Genomic DNA, 12,119 nt, shown 5'->3' on the forward strand with positions numbered 1-12,119 from the left:
AGGGGGCTGGGATCGGCTGCGGATTGGGCGAGGAGAGGGCGGAGCACAGGGACACTGTCCCACCTCCAAGAGGCCCCAGAAACCCAGCTGATGGGAAACTGTGCAGCCCGAGACCCCGACTGCGCAGCCGGGCAGACATCCCCACAGCACACGTGGGTCGGGTAGGCTCCAGAGTGGTAGGCAGCGTGCATTATTCAGCTGTAGAGAGCCAGCCATGCTCCGCGCCCCCCTCCGCCTCTGTAGCTACCACTGAAGCAGCCCGAGACCCCGACTGTGGCAGACATAGGCTGTAAGGTGGAGAGTCATACGGTGCTAGACCAGGCTGCAAAGCCCCACTGATCCATTTCAGGGCTTCTCGGTACAGCGGTGCACTACATTCCGTTAGGTACTTCGTCCCCAGATCACTCGGGTGCAAGGGACGGCTCCAAGAAGTCAGGTGCATAACCTTAATCCAAGGTCCCACCCTGAAGACTCGGCATGTTTGGAGCGAAGTTAACAGAATGACCTACGAGCGTGCTTGCTGTCGGTCCGGTGGCAGGAGGAGACACCATTCCACACGGGCAATTGTGATTTCCAGACCAGTACTGGTGGCACAAAAAAAGACGCTGGCGGACAGGATCCCGCTGAGGGGCGGAGCGTCTGGGAGAGCAGTCACGTGGAGGAAGCGGAAGCCCAACCCCTATCTCATCTTCTCTCCACCTATTGTTGAACTGGTCTGTGTTTGGGAAGACTGGACCTCCGTCTTCCTCCTACTTTGGTCGCGCTTGGTCCAAGGTGATGGCCCCGCCTGGGGATCCGCGACGCCTCTGCAGGCTGGTGCAGGAAGGCCGGCTGCGCGCCCTGCAGGAGGAACTGGAAAGGGCCGGAGGCTTCCAGGGGCCAGCCGGGGACACCCTTCTCCACTGTGCGGCCCGGCACGGACGCCAGGACATCCTGGCTTATCTAGTGGAGGCTTGGAGTATGGACATCGAGGCTGCTAACCGAGACTACAAGCGGCCTCTGCACGAAGCTGCCTCTATGGGCCACCGGGACTGCGTGCGCTACCTCCTGGACCGAGGTGCAGTCGTGGACTCCTTGAAGAAGGCTGACTGGTAGGTGCGCAGGGTCCAGAAAAGCTGCATCGCCACTCTCGAGGAATCGCAGATATTCGTAAGACAAATAGCTTTCCTCAGTTTCTAATTTTCACCCCAACCTTCCTTTCTTCGTGGGATTGGCTCTTTAGTTAGGACAGTTGCTTCCCGTTGAGAGAGTATAGAAATGTAATCAAATGGTTGGAAGGTGAATTGTACTGTTCATGTGCCCAGGATGTGTTCTTCTGGAGTCATCTTGCTAAATTACTTGTTCATGATTGCATTATTTTAATTGACATGGCTGCAGTGGGTAGGTTTCAGTTCCCATGCATTGAATATTGAGCTCTGAGCACTTTTGTCACATCTAGCGTTGCAGAGCCACCAGCAAGATGGTCTTCCACCACACAAATCAATTTCATTTGTTGCTAAATTGACATCTTTTTTGAGCTGTGTCTGGTTCCTGGGAGACTGTTAAACTTTTTAGGTTCCTAACTTAATGAAGTTCCTGCCTTCCAGGCTATTTCAAATCTGTCAGAACGTAGGGGCTAGGAAACATATCAAAAGTGGTGCAGCCTCCTAGCATGTATGAGCTCCTGAGTTTGATCTCAGCCCATCAAGGACAGGAAAGCACCATATAATTAAAAGTGCATCTCCCTCACTATTGTAAAATAGTTCCACTTTATCTTGAGGGTTATCTGTGGTTTTTAATCAGTCCTCTGCTTGGCTCATAAACAGTTTTTGCCTCTCAGATAACCTGCTCCTGTGGATGCACATTCAGAATCGGTTTCCCTTGTTATTTCTCCACAGTCCTCAGAGAAGTCAGAGGTTGACAGTCTGAGCTGTTTTCCTGCCCCCCCACCCCTCCACCCCCAGACTCCCCTAGGTGTTTTGTCTGTACCAAATGCATTCCTTCCCTCATGGCCTGGAAGACATACTTTCTTCCAAATGCCTCAGCTCCTTTCCATCCCGGTTGACCTTAGGACTCCTCTGATGATGGCTTGTACAAGGAAGAACCTTGAAGTGATCCAGGACCTTGTGGAATATGGTGCCAATCCACTCCTAAAGAACAAGGATGGCTGGAACAGCTTCCACATTGCCAGTCGAGAAGGCGACCCTGTGATCCTCCGGTACTTGCTCACTGTCTCTCCAGATGCTTGGAAAACAGAGAGCAAAATTAGAAGAACTCCTTTACATACTGCAGGTATACCCTGCATTCCCTGTGTCTGCAGTTGGCTTCACCCCAGCACTGCCTACACTTTGTAGTTCAAGTCATCTGCAGAGGGATTGGAGGATTTGGGAAACGAGAAGGCACAGCGTCAGAGCATCTTGGGACGTCTTGGCAGACTATTAAGTTTGTAAAGTGGTGGAACCCTTGGCTCTCGTGTCACTGTTAGCCCGCCTTTCATGTGTGTCTGTCTTACCCTTCCTGGTCAGTGAGATGGTAAGCTGGCTCTGTCCCTTCCAAAGTCTCTGACCCTGAGTAAAAAACTTGGTCTATGTTTGTACAAAGATCCTTCTTAGATTTTCACAATGGTGATGACACCATACTGTAGTGTCTTGGCAAAAAGCAAAATTAGTGTGGAAAATAAACCAGGCAGCGTGGTGTGTACCTCTAGTTCTAGCACTTCAGAGGTTGGGACAGCAGGATCCATGCAAGTTTAAGGACTGCTGGGCAATGTTAGAAGACCCTGTCTCAAATCCCCCAACACCTCTCCCCGCAAAAAGACAACTTAGTCTAAGAGGCAGTTCATTGAATTAGGATACTGAGCTCATATTATCTCTAAAGGTCAATGCCTGAGATATGATATAATTCATACTGTCAGGGAACAAGCAGCCAATTGTTCTCCAGCCACAGCTGGCACTTATAGACCAAGGAATTCTTTCTGAAACTTTTTGAGTAAGTAGGAAAAATTTACCTAGTTCATAAAATACTTAGTCCCCATCATATGCACTCCTAAAAATATTCCCTTGGAGAACCAGTCACCAATCTATCACTCACCCAAAATAAATGGAGGCCAAGTAGAATCTTCGCTGTTGAGAATGGGTATCCTCAATAGGAGAAGTAAATTTTAGAAATTTTCATAGATTGCTATTAAATAGGTTTCCTTCAAAACATTTTTGCAGTTTTCTGGTGAGAGACTGACTACACCAGCCTTTGAAACTTACATCGCTAAAATGGGGAGATAAGTTTAAAACTGGAAGTTTGCCATAAAAATGCTCATATAGATGAAATAATCAAGTGTATAAAGTGAAAACATTCTTTACCACTTATTTGGTTGAAATATTTTTTCATAAGACAGTATTGTCTACTTTAGGTTTTTCTTCTGGGAGAAGACCAGGGCAAAAGTGACTGAAGAAGTGACTCAACAGTTACGAACACTTACTGCTCTTCCAAAGAACCTGGGTTCAGTTCCCAGCACCCACAACCATCTCTAACTTAAGATCCCAATTTTCAAGGGATCCATAACCCTCTTTTAACATCTGTGGGCATAATCCAAACGTGTGGTACCCATACAAACATGCAAACAAAACAGTTAAACACACAAAATAGAATAAATAAATCTAAAGCAAATTTTTTTAGAGCCAGGAGAAAGAATTTTGCTTGTTTTTAGTTATTTATTCATTGTGCTGGGATAAAACTAGGGTTTTGCACAGCCTGAGCCAGTATTTGGCCAATGATTTACCTTCTTAGCTGTCTTAGTTAGGGTTTCTGTTGCTGGGAAGAGACACCATGATCACAGCAACAGCAACTTTTTTTTTCTTTTCTTTTTGGTTTTTCTAGACAGGGCCTCTCTGTGTAGCTTTGGAGTCTGTCCTGGAACTTGCTTTGTAAACCAGGCTGGCCTCAAACTCACACAGATCTGCCTACCTACCCCTGCTTCCTAATGCTGGGATTAAAGGTGTGTGCCATCACAGCCTGGCTCATAGCAACTCATATGAAGGAAAAAACATTGGATTGAAGTAGTGACTGACAGTTTCAGAGTTTTAGTCCGTTGTCATCTTGGTAAGACATGGCAGGATGCAGGCAGACATGGTGCTGGCTACATCATGATCAGAAGGCAGCAGGAAATGGTCTGCGACACTGGGAGTAGCTTGAGCATAGAAGAACCCAAAGCCCACCCCCACATACTTCCTCCAACAAGGCCACACCTTCTAATAGTACCACTTCCTTTGGTGAAAATTTTCTTTCTTTCTTTTTTGGAGGTAGGGTTTCTCTGTAGCTTTGGAGCCTGTTCTGGAACTGGCTCTATAGACCAGGCTGGCCTCGAACTCACAGAGATCCATCTGCCTCTGCCTCCCAAGTTCTGGGATTAAAGGTGTGTGCCACCAATACCTGGCCAACATTTTCTTTCAGACTACCACAGAAGCCAAGAAAGTTTCAAGTCTACACTAAAAAGTTCTGATTGTCTCCATTCTTTCTCTCAGCAATGCATGGCTGTTTCGAAGCAGTACAGGAGCTTCTTGATAGGTAAGAACGACATGGTAAACTGGTGGAAAGTTTTCCTAAGTTAGGACAAGGAGCTAGGTTTTTTCCTTTTATGTAGAGAGCTCAGTATCTACAAACTGAACAGGGCCACATACCAATCAGCATGGCAAGGTATTCAGGAATCTCCAAAGGTGTGTGTAAGAGGAAGACCCAGTGTAAATTAGTGAAGACTGAAGAAATAAATACCTCAGCACTAGCACAGCCAAAGCTGTTCACCTGAGGGGAAAATAACAGCTGTGAGTAAGGGGCAAAAGAGATTTTTGCACCAAGAAAAAGGGTAGCACGTTTGCGTGACTGAAAGTAGTTTAAGATACGCTGAAGTCTAAACAATAAAGAATATGGATGCTGTCCACCATTGCATTCATTATATGTATTTGAATGTCTTGCTTGCATGCATGTCTGTACACGATATGCATGCCTGGTGCCTGTGGCTTCCAGAAGAGGGTGTTGGAGAGAATCTAACCCAGGTCCTCCGGAAGAGCAATGAATACCCATCACTGCTGAACTACCTCCCCAGACACCTTGTTGAAGGGTTTTAAGCCAATGGTCATAAGTAATTAGCAGTTTTCAAGCATCACCTGGTTACAAAATATAAATGAACCTGTGAAATTGTCTCAGGTTGAGGAAGTGAAACAGGAGAGACATGAAATGATGGTAGCTGGACTGAAAAGATGAGTATAGAAAGTGTGGCGGTTTGGCCAGGCAGTGGTGGCGCATACCTTTAATCCCAGCACTCGGGAGGCAGAGGCAGGCGGATCTCTGAGTTCGAGGCCAGGCTGGACCGACAGCCTCCAAAACAATACAGAGAAACCCTGTTTCGTAAAACCAAAAAAAAAAAAAAATGTGGCGGTTCGAATAAGAATACCCACATATGTTTGAATAACCAGTCACCAGAGAGTGTGGATTAGAGGAATTAGGGAGTGTGACCTTGCTGGAGGGAGTGTGTCTTTAAGTTTTCAAATGCCTACGCCAGGCCTAGGCTCTCTCTGCCTAGGGATCAGGATGTAACCCTCAGCTATTGTCCCAGTGCCTGCCTGCATGCCTCCATGTTCCCTATCATGATGACAATGGACTAAACCTCTGGAACTGTAAGCAGGCCCTCATTAAATGCTTTCTTTCATAAAGAGCTGTCTTTACAGCAATAGAACAGTGAAGAGGTGGATTGAAGGGTAGCTTTAAAAAGTGGAATCAGTAGAAATAGGCAGGTAATTTGATGAAAAGGATCTGAGAGGACCCTGGGGATGTAGCTCAGTGGTAGAATGTTTGCCTAGCATAGTCAAGACCTTGGCCAAGTTTCATCCCCAGCACCATAGAAAATAAAGGAGGAGCAAGGGAAAACTTTCACAGTGTGGCACGTGGGCCACTTGCTGAGACAGTGAACACTGGAAGAGGAGAAGGATTGAGGGAAGCATAAGAATTTCACTTTGGAACAAGTGAAGTAGTTGTGTCTGTGTGAGAGATAAAAGCAGAGTTGAAATAGGCAAAGACAAAATGGGCCAGATACAAATGTGAGGCTTTGCAACGTAGGAATGGTAATGTGAGGTTAGAAATGGAAGAGATAATGGGTAAAAGCAGAGAGCGTTGAGCCCTGAGTTCTAAAAACATGTGGCAGGCATTTAGAACCACAGATAGGACACATTTGCTTTTCTTCAATTTTGTAATACCCTTAACTGAAGAAATACTTTTCAGTAACCTTTGTGTGTTAGGTCTGGGTAATGAAATAAGCATAGCTCTTCTCTAGGGACCTTCATAGGCTAATGAAGAAGACTGAGTGTATTAATAATTCCATGAAGCCCTAGAATTCAAAAGCTACGTGCAGTAGCACACATCTGTAATTGCAGCCCTCCGAAGACTGAGGCAGGAGAAGCATGAGTTCCGGGCCAGCCCAAGATGGCTGGTGGTTCTGGAGAATGGGTGCAGGGGAAGGGGAGGTGAGGGTCATGATAAGAGGAGCAGTAAGAGGCTGTTGTCTGCATAAGGGAGAAAGCAGCGATGGAGAAGAGGATCGAGATGTTTTAAGTGGCCTGGAGGCAGAGTTATATTCTGGTAATTGGGAGAGAAAGGACATAAGGGTGACCACAAAGCCAAGAAGCTAAAGAAATGAAGGCGTCTGCTGATCTGCTAGGGAACGTTCAACGAGGACGGTCCCAAAGATGGGGGCTAGGTTCAGATGCTAATGTAGTGAAAGGAGAGGCAGCTCCACATGGTCACAGGTCATCGGTAAGGCATGCAGCCTGCCTGCAGACCTTCGTGTCAGCTATTGGGTTCAAAGTGGTGAATAGTCGCAGTTCTGTCATTTTTGGATTTGACTCTAGGTGTCACTATGAACCAGACTGTAGAGATAACTGTGGAGTCACGCCCTTCATGGATGCAATTCAGTGTGGCCATGTTGACATAGCCAAGCTGCTCCTTGAAAAACACAAGGTATGAAGTGGTTTTGCTCATTCCTTTAGTTCTTCCTTAGAAAATTTCAATCTGAGGATAAACAGGGCATCCTTATTCAGTTGCTGGCTTCAAATCCTAGCTCCTCTAAGTTTCTCCACCTTTGACCTCTGTGAAAACACATGTATAAGTGTTCTCATCTCTAAAACTGTGACAAAATGTGATTTCTTCAGAAGGTCCCTACAAGGATTTAATGATGCTAGGGTTGGAGCTCAGAATAAAGTGCTAGTGTAGCATGCTCAGAACCTTGGATTTGATCCAGGGAGGATCCAATAATCCAACATACATAGAACATGGAGAAAACTAAGGATTCAGTAAATACTGTTACTTTGATAGTAACAGCGAGAAATTGTGCTGACAGAGCTTAAGGCACTGTAGCCAGAGCGCTGACTCGACCACATTTTAGTTCAAGTGCTTTGAGAATCAGGAAGAAATTTTGTGCTCTGCCCAGAAGAACTGCACAGACAGTTAAGCTACACTAAAACGTCCGCAGGACCAAGGACTCAGATTCCTGCTTTTCACGGCGTTCCTCTTTCCTGCCTACTAGGCTTGCTCTTCAGCTGAAGACAGCCTGGGGGCCCAGGCCCTACACCGGGCAGCAGTCACCGGGCAGGATGAAGCCATACGATTCCTGGTGTCCTGCCTTGGCATCGATATAGATGTGAGAGCAAAGACCCAGCTCACAGCACTTCACTACGCAGCCAAGGTCAGTTCCTTCTCCGGACAGCATCTCTTCCACAGGCTTGCTCTGCTCCAATGATGAACAGCTCTGCAGTCTTGGCATCTTGACTCCATCTGTTTTCTATGTTCCTGAGATGTTTAGGATTCTGAATCTTCTAGTGTCTTTAAATAGAAACATGACATTTTTGTTTTTAGGCAAAAATGGAGAGAGGAGAATTCTTTTTTGGGGGGGAGGGTTTTTCAAGACAGGGTTTCTCTGTAGCTTTAGAGGCTGTCCTGGAACTCTCTGTAAACCAGGCTGGTCTCGAATTCACAGAGATCCACCTGCCTCTGCCTCCTGAGTACTGGGATCAAAGACGTGCGTGGCTGAGAGGAGAATTCTTTTTTTTTTTCTTTTCTTTTTTTCTTTTTAAATTTAAATTAGAAACAATGTTGCTTCATATGTCAATTCCAGGTCCCTTCCCTCCTCCCGCGCCCTCCCACCAACCCCCCCCAATATCCCCTCATTTCCCCAGGGAGGGTTAGGCCCCCTATGGGGGTATCCATAGTCTGTCATTTCAGAGAGGAGAATTCTTAATCCTGCATAATACTTGGGCTTTATGTACCCCTTCCCACTCTTATTTTCAGGAATGTTATTTAAAACCATGAAGATGTTGAAGAGTAATGGAGGCCATTTTAGTTGTCTCTTTAAGTGTTTGAAAGCATATTGTGGAACTCCACTTAGTATGCTAAAGTTAGCTTTTTTTCTATTAGAAATAAATAAATAGGGGACTGGAGAGATAGCTTAGTGTTTTGTGTGCTTACTGCGGTTGCAGAGTTCCCAGAACCCACATAAGGCAGCTCACAACTTCTGTAACTCCAGCTCCAGGGCATCTGACTGACATCCTCTTCTGTCTTCAACAGGCACCTGCATACATGTATTTACACACACACACACACACACACACACACACACACACACAGTAAAAATGAACAAATGAGCAAAGATTCATTATATGAAATTTGTAGCTCTTTCTTATATTGTATTGAGAATTTAAAATCTCTTTAGCACAAAGAACTCCACCTTCTGTTTTCTCCAATGTATAAAACATTAAGGATGTGCATAAACATTTCACCAAAGAAAAGGCTATTTTAGGAGCTTTGCTTTAGAAGCCACGTGTCTTTATTTGGCTTTCTAGAAGCAAGAGTTTCATGTTCTCTGACCAACAATCCCCACCACACTTCCCCAAGGATAGGTACACAAATGGACTGAGGGCCCAGGCCACAAACATTTCCTCCATAGAAAGACTGAACCTGAAACCCTGACTTTGCCTCACCACTTTGTAAGCTGACTGGCTAGGCAGGTGTGTATAAGTGACTGTGAATGATGCTAGTAGGGGTCTCTTTTGATAGCTCCAATCTAACAGTTCCCCTCTGCCTTAAAGATTTTAACAAAGAGTTCATATGCTTGGGAAATGTTGGAATGTGGGTTCTATATAAACCACAAGGCTTTTTGTACTGCTGACCTTGATGGAGCCTAATCATATTATCTATCCTGATAACTGAATGTTACAAATACTTAACGATTCGTGTGAGAATCGTGGGTGGTACAGATCTTCCTTAAGACAGGAGGTTCAGTGCTTGCAGTTGGCTGCATCAGGAAGAGGTTCTGATGTGCACTAGAGATTGTTTTTAAAGGCTTGCTTTTGTCCCCATCACAGCGGTAATGAATCTGTTTCAACACTCAGGAAGGACAGACGAGCACAGTTCAAACTCTGTTATCCCTGGGTGCCGACATCAACTCTAAAGATGAAAGAAACCGCTCAGGTACGAAATGCAGATGACTCAGGTACTTTTTAATTGAAAGCATTGATGTAGGTTGAGCACCTCAGTGGTGAGCCCATGCAGCCCTACATTCAGCCCCGTATACTTAAACCTGACTGACCTCAAATTCACAGAGATCCGCCTGCCTCTGCTTGCAGAATGCTGGAATTAAAAGTGTGTGCTATCACAACTGGTTATGATTATGATGATAAATACTAACCACCACCCTGGTTACTGTGGTTGGTTGGTTTGTGTAGGGGTTTTTATATGCAGGTGCCCCAGAGGACAAAAAGGGGGAATAAGATCTGCTAGAACTGGAGTTATAGGTGGTTGTAAACTATTTGATCTAGGTGTTAGGAACTGAACTCTGGTCCTCTGGAGAAGCAACAAGTGTTCTTAACTGCTCAGGCATCTCTCCAGCCCCTATTATTATTATTTTAAGCTATAACAATATCTATGAGATGAAAGCATTTTCTGTCTACTCTATAAGGGCTGTTATATAGATTTTAGGTTCAGAGGTATGGTCTGAGCAATTTTCTTTTTCTTTGTGTACTGGGGACCAAACCCAAGGCCCAGGAAGACATGATCTACCATTGGGCTGCATCCCCAGTGCTGTCTAGAACTGTTCCTTTAGACTTGACTTTAGAAGAAACCATTCAATTAGTATTCTTCGAGCCAGAGGTCATCTCAGAGGGTTCCGTGGGATCTTCAGGCTTGAAAGCCTCACAAATGACTCATTCTCACCTGGAGGTCACACGGGATAGCTGCTGCTAGTCTAAGCAGGGATTCAGACTTACTGCTCAAGACCAGGTAGCAGGACACCTGGACCTTTCTACATGTAGAGTAGAAAGACTGGTCAACAGATTTTTATCACTGCATCCTAATTCATGGTACTTCAGCAAAACATTGAAGATTTTTTTTTTTTTTGGTTTTACGAAACAGGGTTTCTCTGTATTGTTTAGGAGGCTATCGGTCCAGCTCGGCCTCGAACTCACAGAGATCCGCCTGCCTCTGCCTCCCGAGTGCTGGGATTAAAAGCGTGTGCCACCAACGCCCGGCTCATTGAAGAATTTTTATAACCATTAAAACCATGTTTAAGTAGCACATGAGAGTGAGCCGAGGGAGAATCAGTCTTCTCTGCTCCCTGTTAAGTAGGAAAACTTCTTGCATCCTTTCTAATTTGTTCTGTTACCTCCCCTCCCCTCCCCCTTTTTTTAGACAGGGTCTCTCTATGAGCTCTGGCTGTCTGGGAACTTGATACATAAAATAGGTTAGCCTCGAACTTATAAAGATCTGCCTCCCTTTGCCTCTCATTTGCTGGAATTAGAAGTGTTTGCTACCACACCTAGCAGGTTTGTTTTCTTTAGAAATATTTTCAACCCAGTCAGGTTTAAATTGTGATCCATTGTAGGCCATCTTGGGTAGATTACAAAAGTGTAAAATCTGTATAAGTGGGTAGCTGGCAAGATGGTCACACACACATTCACACCTTGACTAAACAAACATAAGCTCTATATAACTGAATAATCCAGTGTCTTTTCTGAATGCAGCACATGTTCTCAGTATAGACCATTTTTGTCTCCCTTTAGCCCTGCATCTGGCCTGTGCAGGGCAGCATGTGGCTTGCACCAAGTTCCTCCTGCAGTCAGGACTGAAGGATTCTGAAGACCTAACAGGCACCCTGGCCCAGCAACTCACAAAGTGTATAGATATCCTTCGGGACTTTGACCACACCATGAAATCATAAGGACATTTGAAGAAGGAGGCAATGAAGTTCATGGTAATTCACATCGTGCTTTTTCAGTTACTGACAGATGAGTAAGTTATTCCTCAGCCAGTGTTTTTGTCTCCTTCTGCCTTCCTTTCTTCATGTTCCTCTGACAGAAGACTTGCCAAGTGACCAGGACTCTGGATTCCTGGCTTGTCATATGATCCTGAACAGAGCCTTTTTTTTTTCTTTTTTAAAGTGTCCTGGGAATTGAACTCAGAGCCTTGCACATGCCGAGCAAGTACTGTGCCACTGAGCTACATCGCCAGCCCCATAGTTTGTTTTTCTAGCCTTCGAGTAGAAGGAGATTAAATATGAGTCTTGGGTTTCCCTAGCAAAGAATGTAATGTGAATGAATGTAATATATACCCTTCTTTAAGTGTATGAAAATGTAATAAAACCAGAAATACAAATTGCTGTTTACACAAACTGTAAAGCATCATTGGCCTGTTTACTTTTTTCCTTCAAAACTTTTATGTAGCCATTTGGTTTCATAGCCAGGGAGGGCATGCGTTTTTCCCCTCACTTATAGCAACACTTACAGGGAATTGATGGACACCTTTTTATGCACTCATTACTACTAGTTGGACCAAGGTTGTTTTTACTTTGTTTTGCTAATGCATATGGATACTTTGCCTGCATGTATGTCTGTATACTACGTGCATGCCTGGTGCCTCCCAAGGCCAGAAGAGGCTGTCAGATCCCCTGGAACTGGAGTTACAGATAGTTGTGAGCCTCCTTGTGGGTGCTGGGAATCAAACCTCAGGTCCTCTGGGAGAACAGCCAGTGCTCTTAAGCACTGACCTGAGCCTTCTCTCCAGCCCCAGCTGTAAGATTTTAAACTTCAAGGGTTTTCTGTTTGTTGTAA

The 12,119-nt window shown here is 45.1% G+C and overlaps 1 protein-coding gene across 7 annotated transcripts; it reads left to right on the forward strand.

The window, feature by feature from the left end:
* The first annotated feature begins 116 nt into the window (after window positions 1–116).
* Window positions 117–11,680, forward strand: Ankrd16 (ankyrin repeat domain 16). Of its 7 annotated transcripts, XM_021228163.2 has the most exons (8): window positions 139–1,091; window positions 2,051–2,271; window positions 4,497–4,539; window positions 6,873–6,981; window positions 7,547–7,705; window positions 9,408–9,486; window positions 11,073–11,263; window positions 11,451–11,680. In XM_021228163.2, the coding sequence occupies exons 1-7, from the start codon at window positions 778–780 to the stop codon at window positions 11,228–11,230; spliced, it is 1,083 nt and encodes a 360-aa protein (XP_021083822.1). In that variant the 5' UTR covers window positions 139–777; the 3' UTR covers window positions 11,231–11,263; window positions 11,451–11,680. The 7 variants fall into 7 exon arrangements, with proteins under 7 accessions (XP_005071793.1, XP_021083822.1, XP_005071792.1 ...); XM_005071735.4 differs by having other exon boundaries at window positions 141–1,091; window positions 11,073–11,680; XM_040755545.1 differs by having other exon boundaries at window positions 1,025–1,149; window positions 11,073–11,680.
* The last annotated feature ends 439 nt before the right edge of the window (window positions 11,681–12,119 follow it).

This window comes from Mesocricetus auratus, unplaced genomic scaffold (genome assembly GCF_017639785.1).
Source record: "Mesocricetus auratus isolate SY011 unplaced genomic scaffold, BCM_Maur_2.0 Super-Scaffold_100013, whole genome shotgun sequence".
Taxonomy (NCBI): domain Eukaryota; kingdom Metazoa; phylum Chordata; class Mammalia; order Rodentia; family Cricetidae; genus Mesocricetus; species Mesocricetus auratus.